The 20,359-nt window shown below is 47.2% G+C and overlaps 7 protein-coding genes across 7 annotated transcripts; 4 read left to right on the top strand and 3 right to left on the bottom strand.

Moving 5' to 3' along the window:
* Positions 1-398: 398 nt before the first annotated feature.
* N7455_006013 (uncharacterized protein) lies at positions 399-3,352 on the top strand (the record flags this gene model as incomplete). The annotated part of the gene is made up of 4 exons (XM_065605182.1): positions 399-528; positions 585-824; positions 902-2,800; positions 2,952-3,352. 4 exons carry the CDS (start codon positions 399-401, stop codon positions 3,350-3,352), a joined length of 2,670 nt encoding a protein of 889 aa, XP_065462082.1.
* A 2,766-nt stretch (positions 3,353-6,118) lies between these two features.
* Positions 6,119-6,730, top strand: N7455_006012 (uncharacterized protein; the record flags this gene model as incomplete). The annotated part of the gene is made up of 1 exon (XM_065605181.1): positions 6,119-6,730. The coding sequence occupies one exon, from the start codon at positions 6,119-6,121 to the stop codon at positions 6,728-6,730; it is 612 nt and encodes a 203-aa protein (XP_065462081.1).
* A 2,025-nt stretch (positions 6,731-8,755) lies between these two features.
* Positions 8,756-8,968, bottom strand: N7455_006011 (uncharacterized protein; the record flags this gene model as incomplete). The annotated part of the gene is made up of 1 exon (XM_065605180.1): positions 8,756-8,968. One exon carries the CDS (start codon positions 8,966-8,968, stop codon positions 8,756-8,758), a length of 213 nt encoding a protein of 70 aa, XP_065462080.1.
* A 1,247-nt stretch (positions 8,969-10,215) lies between these two features.
* On the top strand, positions 10,216-10,557 carry N7455_006010 (uncharacterized protein; the record flags this gene model as incomplete). Its single annotated transcript, XM_065605179.1, has 2 exons — positions 10,216-10,289; positions 10,335-10,557. 2 exons carry the CDS (start codon positions 10,216-10,218, stop codon positions 10,555-10,557), a joined length of 297 nt encoding a protein of 98 aa, XP_065462079.1.
* Positions 10,558-12,867: 2,310 nt separating this feature from the next.
* Positions 12,868-13,416, top strand: N7455_006009 (uncharacterized protein; the record flags this gene model as incomplete). The annotated part of the gene is made up of 3 exons (XM_065605178.1): positions 12,868-12,990; positions 13,077-13,127; positions 13,216-13,416. 3 exons carry the CDS (start codon positions 12,868-12,870, stop codon positions 13,414-13,416), a joined length of 375 nt encoding a protein of 124 aa, XP_065462078.1.
* Positions 13,417-14,474: 1,058 nt separating this feature from the next.
* On the bottom strand, positions 14,475-14,705 carry N7455_006008 (uncharacterized protein; the record flags this gene model as incomplete). The annotated part of the gene is made up of 1 exon (XM_065605177.1): positions 14,475-14,705. The coding sequence occupies one exon, from the start codon at positions 14,703-14,705 to the stop codon at positions 14,475-14,477; it is 231 nt and encodes a 76-aa protein (XP_065462077.1).
* A 2,002-nt stretch (positions 14,706-16,707) lies between these two features.
* N7455_006007 (transcriptional regulator family TF) lies at positions 16,708-19,245 on the bottom strand (the record flags this gene model as incomplete). Its single annotated transcript, XM_065605176.1, has 3 exons — positions 16,708-16,942; positions 17,016-19,093; positions 19,147-19,245. 3 exons carry the CDS (start codon positions 19,243-19,245, stop codon positions 16,708-16,710), a joined length of 2,412 nt encoding a protein of 803 aa, XP_065462076.1.
* Positions 19,246-20,359: the final 1,114 nt, after the last annotated feature.

Raw genomic sequence — 20,359 nt, 5'->3', positions numbered from 1 at the left:
CTGGCCACAACATTGGAGAAGATGATTGCATGTTGAACTGTCTGCCAGAAATGAAAAGCGTGTATTCTGAGCATTTTAAGCCTTTTCAAGACCAGCTGTCTTTGGTTCTTCAACACTCTCGGTCACATTACAGGGCACTGGCGGGGCGAGAGAGCTTTGCTGGATTCTTGAACGTACCCCTCATAAGCGACACCCTAGTGAAGACAATAGAAGTGATGCTTGGAGCACCAAAACCTTGTGTGCTTCAGCTCCAGAACGACGAAGCCAGTGCCAATATTAATTGGCTTGACGTTGTCAAGGAAAGGAATTATCAGGCCGAATACAAAGGGAGTGGAATTCATCATTTCCATATGCGGGATCGGGGCGTGATTGTCCAGTTGTCTGCTTTCCAACACAACATGATCCTTTCAGGATTACCCCGGAAGCTTGTTCAACCATGGTCCTACGAAAGGGACGTACAGACAGAACTAAACACCTTGGCGCTGACAGCCGAAATGACATCACGGGTGAACCAAATTGCATCCGAAGGTAAGCCCACTCAAACATTATGTTCATCCTATTCACTCACTTACATCACCTCGCAGTCATCAAAGCCAATAACACTGTGCTTGAAGAGGTACTAAGAAGAGATCGAATTCTCCGCCGCAATCCGGAGCCAAGTCAAAGATCGGCGGGCTCGCCCTTTCCCCTGGAATCAGCCGAAGAGCCAGCAATCTTTACGCCAGCGCAGGTTGACGCTGGTTCGCTCGATGGGATGACTATTGAGACTCAAAGAACAGACGTGCAAGCCAGTGCTTCAAAACGCGATGCTGGGACACAGAACTGTAAGTAATGCACATAAAAAGCGTGGCGTTGAAATTGGAGAGGTTGGACAAATGTACTAATAATTTGGATGTACCAGTCCCCAAAAATAGGGCTTGGCCTGCGGAAATATTGAAGCAGCTTCCTCTATGGTTCGAACACCAAGTGCAGGAGAATCTGTCGGAGGAAGAGATTGCCCGGAACTTTCACCGAACATTCAAGCAAAAACGGACTTTTCATGCTATTGAGGCAAAAGTGTATTTCTTAACAGGAAAAAGCCCTTTTAGGAAGCGCAATAAGAAGACCTCGCGCAAAAGACCTGTGGTTTTGACACCTCGCTCCTCCCCACCGCCGTCTCAACCCTCTGAATCAGTGGATTTCACCCAACAATTGATCTCGAGGTCGAACATCGAGGTTCACGCTTTACGTCTAGCCTCGAACCTGCTACCCTATCTGAATTCTGAAGACTGCGAGGATGGAAGCCTTTACGCCCTCCGTGGTGTTCAACCGGCTGACCATGAACCAGAATCCAGTGACTCACATACAGTGCTTGAACAGGATACTGCGAATCAAATGTTAAGGTTCCGGCACGTATCTCAAGAGCATGAACTACAGTCAGGTACAAGTCAAAATGAATGGCCAGTTCGAGGAAGCCATCAGGCTGAAGAATCGCCCAAAGACCATCCAGTGTTCTCAGATCTGGCGCCCGAAAGTCAGCCAACGAATGATAATCCAATCAATGTCCTCGCCGAAACATCAGGGATGGTTGATTCTGGCTTTCCTCAAAGCTCTCCCTTAGAACCCCCTCGGATATCAGAACCTATCCAATCTTCAATCCGGCATCCCTCTGAAGGTGATACCACACTCGAAGAGCTAGGCCAAACGCTTATCCATCGTGCTGAGTCCAGTGCAATGCACGTGGAACAGACAGACACGGCGCATGGCAACCAACCATCAAAGAGACTTTCTCCGCAATCTTCATCGCGTGGAAATCCATTGGCTAGAGGTTCAGCAAATGAGGGTTCGAATAATGAAATCCACACAGAAAGTGTGGCCAGGTCACCAACGACCTTCCAAGTTCCTGAACCAAGCTCCACTGGTAACTCGACTGAGCATCACCCTCAAAACTGCGGAATGGATGAGCCAACCCTTGATACCTCTGAAAGAGCTTTGATTGACGAAGAATTGATTAGAAGATGTCTCCGTGAGAAGTCTAAAGCACAGGCGGCGCGTTCTCATCCCAATTGGAACGATAAGGACCTGAAACGTTTACCAGGGTGGCACATGAAACGGAAAAACCTACCAAAGGAGAGACTTGAAGTTGAGTTTCTGAGAGACTTTTGCCACTATCGATCTTCTTCTGCTATCGTTACAGCTTGTCGCAGAAAGAGAAAGGCAGATTCTCGCCATAAGGATGTAACCTCAACCCCCACTCCAGGTCAACTAGCTCCAGTTGTCCCTGCCGCTCTTGATACTATGCGGGTATCACGATCACCCAACGCCATCATTGGATCCGACACTCCCAGCTTGGATCCATCCCATACTATCGCTATACCGAGCAATGAGAATACTACACTCAAGCATCCACCGTTGGACCGACCTCGATCGCCACAACTCAATCAGCCGCAGGTTCTAAACAACACAGAGATACTTTCTCGCAACAGTCCTCCACCCTTGAATGAGGGTAAAGAAGCAGTGAATCAAAATCCACCGACTGCTGTTGCCTCCGAATGCGCTTCCAAACAGGTGGTGTTTTCAGCACCTCTTGAGAATGTCGGTAATACCACGCTAAACCCTCCGGCTAGGTTTAGAGCAATTAATGGCGGTAACGTCCATCCCACTGAACCGAACATAAGCGAAATGACTCCGCTCGCTCAGATGGGGACCAATGAGCGAGACGCTCTACCTGGTGGGCAAGAAAACCAGCAAACATCAAATGACAATATTGTCGAGCAGAAAAGAAAGGACCAAAATGTGTCTCAGAAAACAGGGTCCCAGAGTAAGCTCATTCCTTTCAATGCGGTGTTCGCCAGAGTCATTAGGTCCTTTGAAGCATGTCAGATCCATATGTGTTCCCTAACCTTTCCTCCTTTCCTCCTTTACCCGTTCATGCTTCCCAGACTGACTGTTTTCCTTTGATGCACTTGCAGGTGGAAGAGGATGCCCCAACCAGCCTACCCTCGAGTACGCGCAGGCAGGTTCACATTACTCAGAATTGTCCACCGGAACGCCCGAAGGAGCTGGAGACCAACCGTCAGATTCTTCTGATATCTCGAACGCCAACATTCCACAACTGGAAATGCGCCTAAATTTGCAGAATACGTCGCAGCCTCAAGTGCGAGACGTCAATATCCCACCCACAAACATTCCCCAGCCCAGTTACACAGTAATCCCAAATTGCCAGTCCAACTCCAAAGTTTCATACTCTGGACCAGCCCATTACTACACGCCCAATTCCCAATCTGGGGTTTCCCAATCTATCGGTGCATCAGGGATGGCTCACACAGGCGGTTCGTTCATACACTATACTCGTGATTCCACGCAGTCCTGACATGAAGTCTGAGGCAGATCTTCCATTATCAGACCCAACCTTCCTGACTAGCCCTACCAGTCTTCCTCCCTATCCCCTTCACCAGTTGCAGAGGCGCGGTGCCGAGCGGTACCAGGGCCATCCGCTCCCATCCTTGGCGAAGCAAATGTATCACCATCGTGCGGGTGAGCCTCTTTATAGACAGCCACCTCACCATGTGTTGTCTGGCCCCCATACCTCCTCGATTATCACAACTGACCCAACATCCTCTACTTCGGTAGTAGGGCCTCACCTTCACTAGACATGGCATGTCTTGGATGATGTCAGCTTTTAGATATCTCTATCATTATCCTAGTCTTGCCTAAATGTCCAATGTAAATGTATTTGCATCAAATTTGGGTTCTCCTTCTTCCTTTCTCTTGTACTTGCTTTCTTTATCCTGCTACTGCCGCACTAATTTTACTTTGGCCAATTCAGAAAACTCCAGTCGGTATCGTATCACCTCAAATAGAACACAGAACACAGAACACAGTGACAGGTAGGTACTTCTGTCTGCATCTGCAAACTGGGCGTAAATGAAAACTGGCTTATATTTCATAGCCTGAATTCTGAACTCCGCGCCAAAGGGTTTATACTGATTTCGCGAATCGTGGATTTTGTTGCTCTAAATGTTGAAGACAAGCCCATATCCGCCGAATCAAAACAGCCCTGATTGTTCTCGCAGGACAGCCTGAAGAGACCCGAATTTTACAGTCGCTGAGCGTCATACAGAATTCCATGGCACACCTCCCTTCCAGCTTTGAAAAGCAAGCCGCGTAGATGGTTCGGAGATAGATAGCGGACATTGAAAGCGTGGAATTCTTGGGGTCTCTATCCGAACAAACAAAATCGGCGGACACACTCGCGTTTTTGACCCAGGTGGCATGAATGATATAGAACTTCGAGTGGCCTTTGCAAGTTGAATGGAAGTTGATATAAATATAAGAAAGCTATGAGGACGACACGCATCATCGGCCTGATGGTCCATAGAGAGTACGCCGTTAAGCTGTATTCATTTTCATATCTCAAGCAACCAGTCAGTCCTGCATTAGGAACTATGAGGTGGCAGAGTGGCGAGGCAGGAGGGGCGGATGTGACTCCGTCGTTGTGAGGGTGGATCGCAAGATGTAGGGAGAATGCAGCCTCAGCCGTGACCGTAAGTTTCTTTCTGGCAACAATTTGTGGTTGTTTTGGAAGAGGCCAACGCTAGATGACGATATGTGAGGCTGACCGCCAAACATGAGGGCGGATGGAAAGTGCGTTTCCCGCCAACAGCCCTCAGCTTCAGTAGTAAACAACGATGGCGAGTCTTGCATGACAAAAGAGACCCTACAAGAAAGACATCAAAGACATCGATCTTTACTCGATGGTGACTATAAATACGTTGAGGCACCCTCATTTAAACGACTCTTAGTCAATTGATTCCCCGCTGAGCGCCCAACTTCATTCAACCCCTCATATTAAAATGTGCCCCAGTTCACCACCGTTCGTTTAAATACCGCAAGTTCTACCTAATGCGCTTCATATATGAAAATTGGCATTTCCTATGTGGACATTGTCCCCATCGAATTTCGGTGATTAAGTCTTCAACGGTCAAGAACTTAGACCCATAACAAGGAGAGCCGAGTGCGCGTCGAGGCTTCCTTGGATTGCTCTCCATGCGCCTTCTCCTTTCACGATTTGGCTTATTGGGAATACACTGTCAAACTTGTTTCCAACCATTCTCTTTCTCCTGATATTTTTTTTTTGGCTCATTCACATAAATGAATATGTTATACAGTGATATTCGGAATCAGTTTTAACTCAATTCTTACTCTCTTTATCTCCCGGGGCCCCACCTCAAGCGCACTAGTCGATATTAGGATATCCTTCCGCTTGTATGTCTTGATGTATCTTTGATGAGTCAGCGTGAATTACAATGGTCATATAGATTGCCAGGTATTTTCCAGGGCCTAGAATAAGTAGCTGGCTGGAGGCACCAGAAGGTTTCACACAAACACAACAAACAACGCAAACAAAGCAACACTCGAATTGGCAAAATGTTCATTTCGAAATTTTATACGTCGCACTTGTTTTGTCTCGGCTGGTACAATTCACTGGGATCCGTCCGCGTCACGATGATAAAGCAAGGAGGAATACAAGGCTCATGCTAAAAGGCTGATGGTTAGGATCTCTATTACTGTATCCCTTATCGTCATCATGCAGATCTGGGTCTCACGTATACAGAGGTACAATTTTGAGCGAGTATTTGTATTTGACGTCATTTCTTGCCGCCTTTGCAGATAATTAGGCCACCCTTCACGTGAAATCCACCCCTTAGCCTCTTCTCCCAGCTATTGCCTCCAGCCTTCACCCCTAATTGTTGCGAGGATTCAGCTCCGTCTGTCGGTTCATTCCATTTCAACATTTGAAGCTAGTGAAGAGGAACCACAGAACCTCCTACAGATAAGCCATCATGGCCTTGCTTAACCTACCAAATGAGATAATCACATTGCGGAGTACCTACTTTTGAAAGAGCTCTTGGACCTCTGCGCTACATGTCGAAAGATACAATACACATTCAATATCAAACAGCTTTCCATCCTTGCGAAAAACCCGCAAGCCACTTATGAGCTACACTATATTCCTTTATCCCACGTTTTACAGTTACGCCTTAGCTCACGTAAGTTCGAGCATCACAGTCTTGATGAACTCACTAAAAATGGGGCGTCCTTGAGATACATTCTGTGTGGCAATTTGTTAGAAGAGATGTTCCGCGAGTCCGGCAACTGTCGACGGGTTCAATTTCTTCTCCAGCATGGGGCCTCTCTCCACGACGTCCCGTGTGGGATCAACCGTCTGTTAGAAGAGACGTTCCGCGAGCCCGGCAACCGTCTACGCGTTCAATTTCTTCTCCAGCATGGGGCCTCTCTCCACGACGTCCCGTGTGGGATCAACCGTCTGTTAGAAGAGGTGTTCCGCGAGTCCGGCAACTGTCAACGCGTTCAATTTCTTCTCCAGCATGGGGCCTCTCTCCACGACGTCCCGTGTGGGATCAACCGTCTGTTAGAAGAGGTGTTCCGCGAGTCCGGCAACTGTCAACGCGTTCAATTTCTTCTCCAGCATGGGGCCTCTCTCCACGACGTCCCGTGTGGGATCAACCGTCTGTTAGAAGCGACGTTCCGCGAGCCCGGCAACTGTCTACGCGTTCAATTTCTTCTCCAGCATGAGGCCTCTCTCCACGACGTCCCGTGTGGGATCAACCGTCTGTTAGAAGAGGTGTTCCGCGAGTCCGCCAACTGTCAACGCGTTCAATTTCTTCTTCAGCATGGGGCCGCTGCCCACGACTTAGACACCAACTTGCCCCCTAGGGAAGCTTGAGTCGAGTCTTTGCTAATACTCAGTCCCTCTGTGCTATGCTGAGGCCAATCTGTCCTCTCTGGCCTTGCCAGGGAAACAGGAACAAGATAAATGGATCCTGCAGAACGGGTAACGTTTAATATAAGTACTACCTAAGATAAAATAAAGATTTGATGGCTGGTCTGTCTTGATCAGCTTCCACATCACGCATATGTAGTGCGTTTACCCGTTGTTCCAACCTTGCTCGTTGCTGTCCTTGCTAGCGAAAGCCGGCAGCTCCGGTGCATGTCTCAGCCATCTAGTCTCAATTCTCCCTTGATCCTCCCCTGGACAGTGTTGGCTCATAGAGCTAGAGGTGCTGATTAATAAAAAACCCGAAGTGCTCTGCATTCGTTGAGTCATCGGTATTACAAGACAATTGGACATCATTTTGAGTACATATGGACAGTACCTGAAAGCGCTGGCCTCAATGGAATCGGCCACCTTCATTGGCTTCACACTTAGTGCTAATAAACCATTCCACTTAGCCGTGTCAACCAACACAAATCAACCCTACCCCAACCCAACCCTAATCTAACCCCCACCAACTACCTTGTGCTAGAGACGGTAGACGCGCTTCAACTGCCGAAGATAGGATGTTGAACACTTGGAGAAGCGCCTTCAAGCAAGTCTACTAACTAAACACTAACCCACAAGGAACCGCTAAGATATTGACATCTGAGATGACATATACTGAAAGGAATCTTGTACGGGCTCCAAGGAGACACAGCATTAGCTAAGGCATGTATATTTAGATCAGTGATAGTGTTGCCCTTTCGGTTCAGCCGCCGGGCGTTAATGAATTGTGTGTGTGTGTGTATCCAGAAAACTTATACCTCGGCGTAATAAAATATGCCAATGAACAAAATCATCCCCATCAGTGAGATCGGCATGCAGCCATTGTGAATCCTCGGGCACCGAGTCAGTTATCCAATGAAAGGTGCATATAATCGGACTCCACAATGGCCCTGCACTAGCATCAATCCGCTCCAGGCGAACGCAAATAACACACGTTTTACGCTGACCATTGCTACATAATGTACGATTTCTTCTCCCCTCCTCCCCCTTTTCTCTAGGCCATACCACTTAACCAAATGAACGTCAACTCGCTGTCGAACTGTCCGGCAAATACCTACCGCCAAGACCCACGACTCGACTCGAAAGCTTCGTCACATGGTCCTGACTACACGTATACACACGGCTACAATTCAACCCAGCAGCCAATTTAATCCACTGGCCTCCAACTATAGTAGTAAAGAATAAAGTGAATTGTTTACACTCGATCACACATTTACTATACCCCAATTGCCTTGCATACAACCTGCTAGTTTGTGCAGAACCAATTTAAATTCATGACACGTATGATTCAGTTTCATAGTTAGCTAGGCAAAGTGATAACGCCAGACTTGTAGTTAAGCTTCAGGGTTGTATCTAGGAACACTGGTTCGAATTTGGCAAATGTTACAGTGAAACCGAATTGAAGCTTAATGGATCAGTGTTGAAGGGGTTGCTCATGATGTCACCCCATAAAATATCCCGTTCGACAAATCCAGTGGCGGCGGGGAATAATATTCGAGCCCGTCTCTTCCATATCTCGACTAGCTATTCAGTCCTCTCTGCAGGATTCTGTGTACTCACATCGCCGTTTCGGAGCCTCTCCTTGTTGAAAAAAAAATGGCGGAGGGTTTCCTTTTTCCTTTTAAGCACCACATGTCCATCTTGGGCTTTCCCCTTCTCGTATGGACTAAAAAGACAGATTTCTTTCTCATTGAAAAAGCCCCAATCTAGATGTTCATCCGACAAAACTATCGGAACTTCTTTGGATAGCTCCACGATGAATGTGTAACTAGCCATTCGTGACTCTTTGTGCCAGAAAGTGGTCCTGTACACAAGCGGGAAGATGAAGTTGGACGATATTTCCAAGCTGGCCTCCTCCTTGGTCTCACGTAGGGCAGTCTGCAAGATGGAGACGTCTTTGCCAGTTTCATACCCTCCCCCAGGTCCCTCCTAGCTTCCGCCCCAGGAGCCCTCATATCCACGCTGGATCAGCAGAACCTCAGGCTGGGACGGGGTTTCTGAGTTTTGGCGGAAAGCGATGACGCTGGCTGTAAATCTGTTGATGTCGGGATTATTTTCTTGGAGAACAGACATAGGGATATTGGCATCCTGGAGCCTCACCAGGATGGGCTCTGTAGTTGAGTCATTGAAGGAAGATGCCATGGCCGAGGTGGTTAAGGGGAAATAATAGTGACTTGAAGAGAGGATGCAGTATCAGCTGGACTGAGAGCCCTGCCGTCTTATATAGATTCTTAAAGCACAGTATATTTGATTTTCCTTCAATTTTCTTTATTTGTTGCGCACGAATCGAGCAGAAAGGTCTGGACCTGGGTAGACGTAGACACCGCTCTTCCACCATTCCAGTCGTGGCGTTCTACCTCAGTGTCAACGCGGATGTCATCCGATTCGCTCCATTAAACATAATTAACACACTACCATGACTCATAGTATAGAAACCCTGGCATTAGACTAGGAATCTACGGGCATTACTGCTGGACTATCATGTCCGGTTTGTTGGCATCTTCTTATTGCCTGTTGCAAGCTATATGAAAGCCTAGACCCAGTGGGGCAGCCAATATGGTCCAGTCCACTCTGTCTCCATGGCTGAGATTGAGATTGTCCCTTCGCAGCTGGATATAGTTCTCCTAGTCCTATTCCAGACAAAACTACTCAAGCAACAGTAAAACAGTAGCGGAACCGGTATGGCGACTAAGATGCCCGATACACATTTCTGGCATTTGTTTCTACCCTCTCACAAGTCTGGTTCCGGCACACATCAGACTCGAATGCAACTGTTCGTCATACTATAGGGGGTGAAAAAAGACGATCTGGCACTTTAAAACTTATAATCCCCTCATAATAGACCAGCCGGTTCACAACTGCTTTGTATTATTATCTTGGCTCTCAGAGCACAAAATTACACCGGATTGTGGGGCAGTTGTAAGCGGATCGGCCATAAGCTCGTACCTTGGTTAGCAATACCATGCTAACGATACAAACACCCGCCCCTTTTTGTTGATTTAGGTCAACTGACTCTTCTTTTCTAGGCTGATGGCATTGGGGCCAAAAGTTGGCTCCTGGGAGCAAAGCCGTGGGCATAGAGTCTACCAAGGTGGAGATTTTCCAGTGGCGCCATGCGGCTGACCTCCACTGGCCAGGGCCTAAGTTCTCTCTAGATTTACTTCAGGGGGTAGGCCTGCATCCTACTGCAGTTAAGTATAAGATGGCGAGTGATGAAACTGCAGTAGTACCAGCCCGATCCGTATTAATATTGCGGACGCCCCTTGTATAAGTTATATCATTTCTGTAGATTGGGTGGTCTCTTCTCATCCCTCCTTTTCTCTTTTGGACTTCTTGATCATGCAGACAAATAATCATTTGTGGGACAGTCATCAATATCACATAATCCAATGAGCATTGGTTCGCTGTTGACCGATCCGGAAATTTGCTGGCACCAGCACCCGAGACCCTACTCGAAAAAAACGTTCCAAGGCCTCAAATAGAAATCCACAGTCCAACCCGGTAGTAGCTATTTCAAGAGCCCAAGTTTGCAGGATGGCAAGCAGGTGCAATTTTCGGACCTTCCACATATTTCTTCAATCACTGCGAAACAGACCAGTTCCAAACGTCGCGTAACCAGAAGCAATCACAATCGCCTAAGATACGACGAGGAGGAGATTTGGTTTGTCTGGTACAAACGCGTTGCTCTCAGGCAACCATGGGACGATACCCTTGAGAGCTTTAACCGCTAATTCCCGAACTGCCGACGTCTTGGCACCCAAGGAATAGAATGCATGTGTTATCGAGGGATCAAGGCGAAAGACTACCATCTCTCCCAGGGCAGGACCGCTTCTGTGAGCCTGAAGCCGAGCGAGACATTTCCTATCTAAGAAAGGTCGAATCTATCATTCGTCGCACGAATTTGTCGTACCCGTGGATGCTGGAAGCTTTTAAAACAGCCTGTTCCCAACCCAAAGATTACGATGATTCTGGACAGACTTGCTAATTTGGATCACGATTGTTTACTCTTTGAGGATACGGAAATCCGAAGACACCTTGTTCAACAAATCAATAGCTGTGATACTCATACATTCAACCGCCTTCATCTACTCTGCGTAGGCTCAAAACATGCTGAATGATAAACACTGGCCACTGTGCCGGGAAATCATCCTACTTAAATTGGTAAACAGGATTATGTATTATCTCAATTATCCATGTACATACGAGAGTGGCGTAGTATAGTATTGATGTGGGCTCTACATATTCTTGTCAACTGCCGACTGGTAATAAAAATGTTGGACTTCCAAGGGCAACTTGTGAGGTTATATATCATTCATGACCTTGGTCTAGAAACTGTGTGTTTCCGTCGTTTTTGCTCATTAGGACAAAGACCCTGGTACTTTGACGCTTTCAATGTCCACCGCCCATCTTTGTACCGTCTCTAGGGCTTGCCTTTCAAAAATGGAAGGGTGCTATAATCCTGCATAATGCTCAATGACTGTAGAACTTGAGACTTTTGAAGATGCTCTGCGAATCCAATAAAAGCTGCTTCTATGGGATATTGATTTTGGCTTAGCTCAACGGATTTATTCGGCAATAGAAACTGGATAGCTGGCGAACAAATGGAGCAGTGCATGTCGTAATAGGCTGGCCAGCCAGTGACAAGCGCTTCGGAAGCATCACTGGGCAAAAGCGGCGGTCGATTCCCCGCTGGGCTTGCAAGGTCGGTTGAAGGTGAAAATGGACAAGATACGGAGGGTTCTTGACTACTCGAGCACAGGTCAGAATCCGTATATTGGCTGAATGGTACGCCTTTTGATCTGATGTTTATGGTCCTTGAGTCAGCCTTGGGATTCGTGGAAGTATCAAACAATTAGGCAATTCAAACCTCTCGCTCCTGGGTCTAGACAAAGAGACCTTGTTGACATCCGCCTCGAGTCGGACTGGCTTTGACTCCTCATTTCTCTCTTGTGGCGCCGTGGGCGATTCCGGTGCGTTTTACTCCTTCGACGCCTCCGAGGCTTAACTTTCAGCTTGTCATCGAGCTTTTCGGCGTCGGGGCCGCATTCACTGGGTCGAGGTTGGATCGCGCGATACTTGGGGGGCGTGGTTATGGGTGATAGAGAGAGCGCGAGTGGTGCTGCTAAAAAGGGTGCTGGCGGAGGTTGTTCGTAGACGAAGCCGTAGTTTTGAGAGCCAGCCTCAAAAGATCTGTTGCCCATCCCTATAGGATACCCCGAAGGATATTGCGGTGAAGTATATGAGCTCAGGTAACGATAACTCATGATCAAAAGAGAACTGAGCTCGGGTGCCCCTGTTGATACGGAGTGGGGGCTCCAATGGACGCACGAGCTTCTCCAAGTATATGGGCGAAGAACAAGCTACTTCAGGGTAGTTCTCAATTATGAACGGTATATATAATGGTGGGTAAGAATGAAAATGATGGTTGCACATTGCTGGGGAGTAGGATAGGCCTCTATTATTAAGGATTTAGGGGAAGGGGATGGTGCTTCTTTCTCGCTCTCGCGGCATTGTACTAGTGAGGGCTCTAACCACGCGCCCTTTTATGCGAGTATGCGAGCTTTTCTATTGGAAGCTAGCGTAGACGAATCAGACTTTGGCCTTGCCTAAGATAATTGTTCCAAGCTATCCGCAAATTGCATCTATGCCGTGGTCTGAACATTGGCTTATGTTGTCGGTTGCATGAAGCAGGTCTTCTCAATGGCCGAACCTCGTTACCGGGGCCCACGCAGTAATTTTACAGGCCGTTCCGCATTTGTTTCCACGTCCAGCGGTATGGTACGCTTGTGTATGGTAGACGCATTCATCCGGAGACCCACGGGGCATTATTATTGAATTTTAAGAGCGCATAAAGTACGAAGTCATACCTAGGCGTTACTAGGGGTAATATGTCATAAGGCCGTCAGTCGATACATTCCCCCTCACATTCTGATCTCTCTTCATCGTCTCCTTTCCCTCGTGGTAATCTCGAGAAAACCTGTTCCTCAAGCACACTCGATTTTCCAATATTCAGTCTTCCTTGAAGAGATTCTACTTTCAGAATGACCCTTACATGGCTGGAAAGCGGGCTTCAGGATGCAAAATCCCAAGACAATCCCGATTCAGGTAACACCTCGACAGTGGTGAACGGGAGTATCCAGCCACGTCCGGAGAAAAATGCTATGGTATCATATCCTCGTGCTTAGTTTCCTGAAGAATCCTGTTGCCTTTTTGCTAATAAGTCTACAAGGTTCATCCCACATCCCTCCAGGTCGGTCCCAAGCCAATTTCGAATTTCATCAAGGAGAATTCTGGGGGTCAGGTACGTTTGGCCATAGAATTCCAGCGAGAGCCCTTCCATCTCCGAATGACCTGTTGCTAACCATTATTCGTTTACGCGTGACCCGCAGCCCACCCAGGACGAAGAAGACCCATCCAGTCAACTTCTTTCCGATTCCGACAAACTGAGACACTCAGGTACCCATGACGCGCCTTCTGAATATGTGTCTTGGATATTGACTTGCACTAGACACCATCGGCTGTTGCGGAAGGAGCAACGGTATCAATCACAAGCCCCGGACGACGTATACCTTCAAAGACTGCACATTTGATGGAACAAGCATGTTATTCATCGGAAGTGGAAGAACTACTAGTAAAACAGTGGTCTTCCGTGATTCCAACAGTGGTCGAGCTATTATTGTCAATGGTGACATGGGTAAAGATAGGTTTTGGAGAGAGTTTTGTGAAAAGAAAAAGTAAGCTTAATGGACAAAAGAATTTCACGCAGCTGCTTTTGTCCTGCTTTGATCTATTTTATAGTTAGCCTGCAGTTCTCCAGACATATAACAGAATGAGGGAATTACATCCAAGATCCTTGTCAACGTTTGAAACTACATATTTCGGAAGCAGACTCGTTTTATACGTTACAGATTGACAGGGAGCATTCCATTAAGAGGTCGAACATATTGGAACACGTATAGACAGGAGCCTTCAGTAAACCATCAGAATCAAGTGAGCGCCGTAAATTGGCTACTGATATAACTCTGTCCAAATTTCAATTTCACGCAGGGGTAAAGAGCTTCAACGTTCTTTCTGTCAGTGGTTTCGATACTAACAAAGCGTAGTGCTTCCAGAAGCCTTTTGAAAGGGATTTCTACTCATGGTTTACGCGTAATATATGATAGAGAGCGTCTGGCGTATCTTCAATCGTCAGTGTGGGTAAATGATGACGGATCTTGGAAGCAGAAACCAGGACGCGTCAGTTCCTTCGAACAAGTATTTTGGATTCCAAACAAGACCTCTCGACTCAGAGATCCCCTCCATAGATGCAAAATAGCTTCACACGCTTGCAGGTCTAATCCCTCGAAGGCAGATCTATAGAAGTTCTCCAGGCGAGCTGCGTCGCAACGTTTGAGATTCGACAGTGTATTTTCCAGGCTTGGGTGGTTCCAAGTTACAAATTGCTCAATTAATGAGAAGTCAGGCTCATTAGAAAAGAACTTTTTGCAATGGGTAGAAAACAGCGGGCTCCTAGTTGAGAGAGACCCTCGCGCAGTATTGTCGTTCATAGGGAGGGGGCTGAATCGGAGGAGCACACAACCGTTGGGCCCATTATGCCTTTGTCTCCTATCCAATCTCGTATATCAGCAATCAAGCATGGGAATAATATTTACCTCACTCCAAGCTCTGGGGCACAGCTTGCCTTGAATTGGGCCATTCCATCCCTAGGAATGACTTCTGAATACTGCCAAATTGCTTCCTGGCCGTGGAACCCAATAGTGCGATTGACGAGGGCATAATAATTAAAGTCCTGGAGCCTGCTTTCTTCCACCTGAGGCAAGGCTGGCTGTGATTTACCAGAGTTGGCCTGCAAGTACTGAACAGAGAAATTCTCGGCCATACCATTTTTTGGGTAATTAGCACCATTTATAACTTCGTGGATTGGCCTTAAGGACTTAAGACGTCAGGCAGTGGTGGATTACCTGTTTCGAAGGGATGACTGTTGATACTCCCACTGAGCGGATATAAATGGGGACTCGGCACCGGGGTGCTGGAAGTTTGGGAATGCACATGTGGAGGCCAGTGGCCATTGTTGTTTGCCATGGTCCAAAGAATCGAAGTTGAGATGTTTCGGGGGCACACTGCGAATGAAGAGGGCCGGTCGTACCAGGCTGGAGATCAAGGACGCAGCGCTCTGGGCGGGAGTTATATACGTTATGAAGGGTAACTAATGACCTTCCATCATTACGTAAGAGAGCCTTTCACGCTTCGCCGTGTTGGGTGGGGAAACTTGTGATGCATGCCGTCGCCCTGACTGGCTAACGAGATCTGGGGCACTTCTTGATTTGGAATTCTCATGAGAGATGAGAGTATTTGGGAATAATCCACAAAAAGGCAGGGGCGCTTTACAAGGATATTTACACAAGGGGTGAGTAGGATTGGCTACTCAGACACTTCGCTGCAGCGAGTATGGAGCATAGGTAGGGCACGTTCGTCTCGATACAAGCGCAGTCAAAAAATGAAAATTACCATTTTATTGAAAGGTATTGTAATATTTACATCCGTGCGCCGAAGCTATCACTCCCACTCCAAAACCTGGAATATACAAAGGGAGATCCCCATGCAAGTTGCTTGCCCCTTCGATTGTGCATACACCTGCCCAGTCCTCCACTTCTGCATTCATCATAGAAAAGGACGGCACCGATATGGTAAGGGCAAGATTGTTCGCTTCTTTTCCCATACTAAGATTTATTATACACTTTCCCCAAGCCGACCTCAAGATATCAGCCCGAATATCATTAACAGCTTTGCAAATTTGGTGGCTGGGTACCCCAGGCCTGGAAGACGCAATTTAACGGCAACGCAAACTCGATCCCGGGATTGTATCACTAGTACTGGCCAGTCAACGTCTCAGGAAGAGTGGATACAGAAAGGGACGGATCCCTCTAACCCAGAACAGCATTTTAAATCGACATGTGCAAGCCATGGTAAAAGAGCATTGCGGACAAACGGTTGATGGGCTATCCAGTAGATGAGCATGCCGTACACTTCGTCATAATATGAAACATGGGTTGTCGAAGCTGCTGGCTGTCAGACTCATCCCATCGCAAAGGAAGAATTACGGACTGAAGTAGCCTCTCACTAGCTCATCAGCAGCATCACAATACTTTACTTGCGTTATTCACGTTTATGATATTGGCCGGTCAAGGCTTTATTCGTGCTCAATTCATTAGATTTTGGTTCATATGCATGAAACCCATGTCTGTGCGACCACTAACTTCGATTTATTTTCGCGATATCCAAGCCCCAAGGCCCCCAAGCACCAGAAGGCTCTCTGAGTGGCATCAATTGGGTCAATTTTACTTTCCCTTTATTCCCTAGTCACAACAATCCTTGTGTGTATAAGACCATGTCTGTGGGTCCAATCCACGTCGGTATGTACCTTGACCAGAACAATACCTCAATCACTAATTTGCTTCATAGCTTCAAGTTGCTATATTCAGCCCGAGGAAGGTTGTGATTTTGATATGTGGTTTCTGAGTTCAAGGAAGGATTTTATTATAACTATTTTTGTACTTCTGGGCAGAGCTCGATAATAGGTCCAGTCAATATATATTTGTAAAACGAAATCTTTAACTATGCGGAACGATTCATTAAGCTTAAAGAATATCGATATACCATTTTTTCATCAGTGGAATGTTTCCTTTGTTAAGACCATTTCAACATAAAAGCACAAAATGCAGTAGACGGAGACTTCGGATAGCCTAACAATCTACCATTACCCTCCAATTTGTGCTGCTCTTTCTTTTCTACTTCCCTTCGCTCTAATTCCACCATATCTACTGCTATCCCAATCCAATACACAGACTAAAAGGAAGGAAAGCCGGATTCTGGACGGAAATTCACTGGTGGTTCATACGCAATGTATAGTTGTTCAGGTCAGGAGCGCGGTGGAAGATCTTCTGGTAGATCTCCGTGAGCATACGGGCATCGGCGCGGATGGTAGGTGATATATTTCCATTTTGGACAAGGAAGCCGATTGTGCGTTTGAGGATACGCTCGAGATCATGTTCAGCGACTAGTTTGCTCAGGCTTGACATGTAGGTCGCGGAGAGAACAAGCATGTTGCCAAATTGCCTATATAACATGAAAGATCATTAGTATTGCCCTTTAGCGTCCACATTTCTCCAGATTAGTTGGGTCCGCATACGAATGGGCTGTGCCAAAGATATTGGTTACTACCAACCGATGGGTATCTACACAATCAAAAGCCACAGTACTCCGAATTGCAGAATCAATACAGATCTTACAGGCATCCTGTAAATTTTCAGGCAGCGCCCGGAGTTGGACTTCAGCGGCTGTCGATCCGTTAGCGAGTGAGGTGGTTGGTGTTTTCGCCATGTTTAGAGCATAGGTGCCATGCAGAGCGTGGTAGAGGAACGGTCGGTGGATAATATACAGGGCACCGTAGTACGTTGCCCGCATGTGGGCGGCGTTTATTTCATTGGCTGGCTCGTCGGTTTCCTTCCACTGCATACTGTCGGGCAGAGATCTGCGCCAGAGATCCAGGTTTTCGCTCAAAGCTCCTTGGGCGGTATATGACCACAGTGTTTCCCCCTGTTTTTTGATTTTGTAGAGGTCGGTGGGGACTCGATTCAGGATTTTGCGCAGGTGGATTTGAGCGTTGTAGAACATCATGATCATACTTGGGCTTGTACTGAAGTGTTCTGGGAGACTAATTGTGAATTGTCCTTTGGGGAGGTGTATCCGACCTTCTGAATGAGAGATGCCACTGGCTGGAAGATCAAGCCCTGCAAGTAAGTCACTCTCCAACTCTAGACATGCCCAGTATACGGAGCTATGGAGGTCCCTCACTGAGCCCTGGTTGAGACTTTCATACCGCTTTGGTCTTGTCAGCACCTGACAAGCCCTCGAGGCTTGTGAAATCCAACTATGACTCTGAAACGGATGAGCTAGCTGGCCGGCATATAGTCCAGCAAGCAGCCCCGCCTGAACGTGCTCCAGCTCGTTTGCACCCTGCAAGTGGCTCAAAATTCCTGTAGCATATCTGTACAGCGTAATACCAGGGATGTTTTGGTTGTTCATCGTATTCGCATCTTCATTGCGCATTGTGGGCGAGAGTGCACCGTTCGCATAATCTGTCTCGATATGGGCGGGAAGAGGTGATGTGGTGCGCTGGCCGCGGTAGCCGATCTTCCTGTTCATGATAGACGCCGAGAGGGGAGTAGGAGCTTCGCAAATTGCACCCAGGGCTAGGCATAGCAATACTATGGAACTGTGAATATTTCGATCCACCCGTGGTCGTGGCGAGTTGCAGCAGGTCTCCTTATCCTCGCTGTGTATACCAAGGCTGCGATTGAAGCTCCTCCGTTTCTTCGACGGTGGCTCATCGCGTGCTGGCTGTACACAGTCGGTGACAGAGCCTGGAGAGGAATTGAAGTGGCAGTAAGATTGAATAAACCTATTCACCTTGTTGTCGAGTTCATTCCGATCAAGGAACGGGTGAAGCTTATACATGTTAGAGAGGTAGCTCCCAAAGTAACGTTGAGCTGCGACACCACCCAGCGTCACGTTACCAAGCATATCAATATCGACGTCTCCGTCAAATCCCACTCTGCACCCATCATTTCCGTGGCTACAAACGCCGGGATCCAATGGTAAGGGGCTGTTATCGAGAGTGTCCAGCATCTCCCCATGATCATAGGTGCTAAGAGGACCGCGCTCCTCTTCTAACCGTATCACATAATCTTCGTCGTACTTGTCCGATAACAGCTGCTGGATCGAGGGCCACAGCAACAAATTTCGGGCCGCAGTGTGCTGAACGGGAGTCGAAAGCGCATATTCAGCCTCAAGCTTGGAGCCGACGTGAATTGGATTCACAAGGCCAAGATTCTGACCATAATTTGGAACAGCCACACCATGTCCCCTGAAATTCAATAGACTTCTCTCTGCGAGGTGGGTTAATGTCTCGTCTTGTCCTAGGAGAGAGACGATGGTACCAGAATGTTCATGTGAACGCTGAATAGGCTTGTAGGGCTGGTTTGGGTTTCCTTGCGCAGACAACATTTGATTTTGTAGCGCTCGAAATTGGGCTGTAAAGCTGTCCTCCATCTTCGTCAAATGGTCTAGCAAAGTTTGAGTAGACCTATTTTCCTTGCGTAGCGACTCCTCTTTATACGAGCATGGCAGATTGCTTTCTCTGCAGTAGCCGCAATTTGGTCGTCCCTCATCACACTTGGCCTTTTTAGCTCGGCATCGATCACAGGCCTATAGCTCTCGATGTCAGCTATATCTTTCTCAGGGCAAACCAGCCAACTAACCTGCGCGGCCCTCGCAGCCTTCACGGTCCTACGCTGGTGCGGTCCATAGGCCTGGTATTGGCCAATCACCGGGCCAACCATTTGTGGAATGGATGTCATTATGTGCGAATGTGGAACAAAAAGATCCGGTTCTTGTCGGGCTTTTGGTTGTATCAACTTTCGGTTAAAACGGTTAGAGAAATTCAAAACAAACGAGCTTTCTTTGCAAACGAACCCGTCTAAAATCGTTCGTTTGTGTTCGGTGTAGTAAGATATTGTCGAATAAGAAGTTTGGAATTTTCAGCTAGTGGTTGAATCTGAATGTGCAACACTATCGCAGGCTAATATGCTCGCCCTTGAGTCACCGTAGCGTATTCTTGGACTGCGTAGAGATAACTGATGAGCAAGCTGATTTTCCCCCGTGTATTTAAGAAAAAGGCCGAAAAAGAAAAACTGAGAGCAAAAGCTGACTATCATAATTTACAGAGTTGAATAAGTACGAATCGCACGGAAATAGGTGGCTGAGAGCGAGTGCTCGCAACACCACACTAAAGTATCCACCTCATTTCCGGACTTCTGGTTCCGCTCCATTCCTGCATTAGTTCACTGATCACTCAGCTCCTTGATTAAAGTGCTATTCTTGACCGCATTAAATTTCCACCTCAACATTCAAAACCGCATTCGCAATATGCACGAGGTGCTTTTATTCGATACTAAATCACATTTACTTAATCCAATGGTGGAGTAAATATAATGTCGTCCTCATAGCCCACACCTACCCTCATAGCTATCTCCATCTCTAGGGATTAGGTAAAGGGGGATTGACCGCATATCCCCAGTCCCGCAAGAAATCGGGCGCAGCACAGCTGATAATATGATCCTCGGACACTTAGTACCATTTTAAATTACCGCTAATGCATTCAAGGATTTAATTGCCACATTCCTAGCTTTTCATGATCCGGTGCGGTCTATAGATCAGTGAAGAGAGGTTCTAGCCGGGCGATGTGATAGCTGATGGATGATATTGGGGCGGGGGCAAGAGACATTAGTTTTAATTATGGGCTGTGAGTCAATTTCTTCGCAATGTGGTTTCCTTAATTCAACAAGATAACTGGAACCTACTAGGGCATTAAGAGCCCAATTCCCAACCATTTATCAATATAGCTTTCAAAATCCTTCCCACGGATTACTTCGGCTCAAAGCACTCACTCACGGCTCTCAAAGTCATTTTAGG

Source organism: Penicillium solitum (assembly GCF_028829755.1).
Source record: "Penicillium solitum strain IBT 25940 chromosome Unknown utg000003l_segment0_segment0, whole genome shotgun sequence".
Taxonomy (NCBI): Eukaryota; Fungi; Ascomycota; class Eurotiomycetes; order Eurotiales; family Aspergillaceae; genus Penicillium; species Penicillium solitum.
The sequence above is the reverse complement of the archived record's forward strand: the minus strand, read 5'-3'. Positions and strand labels throughout refer to the sequence as shown.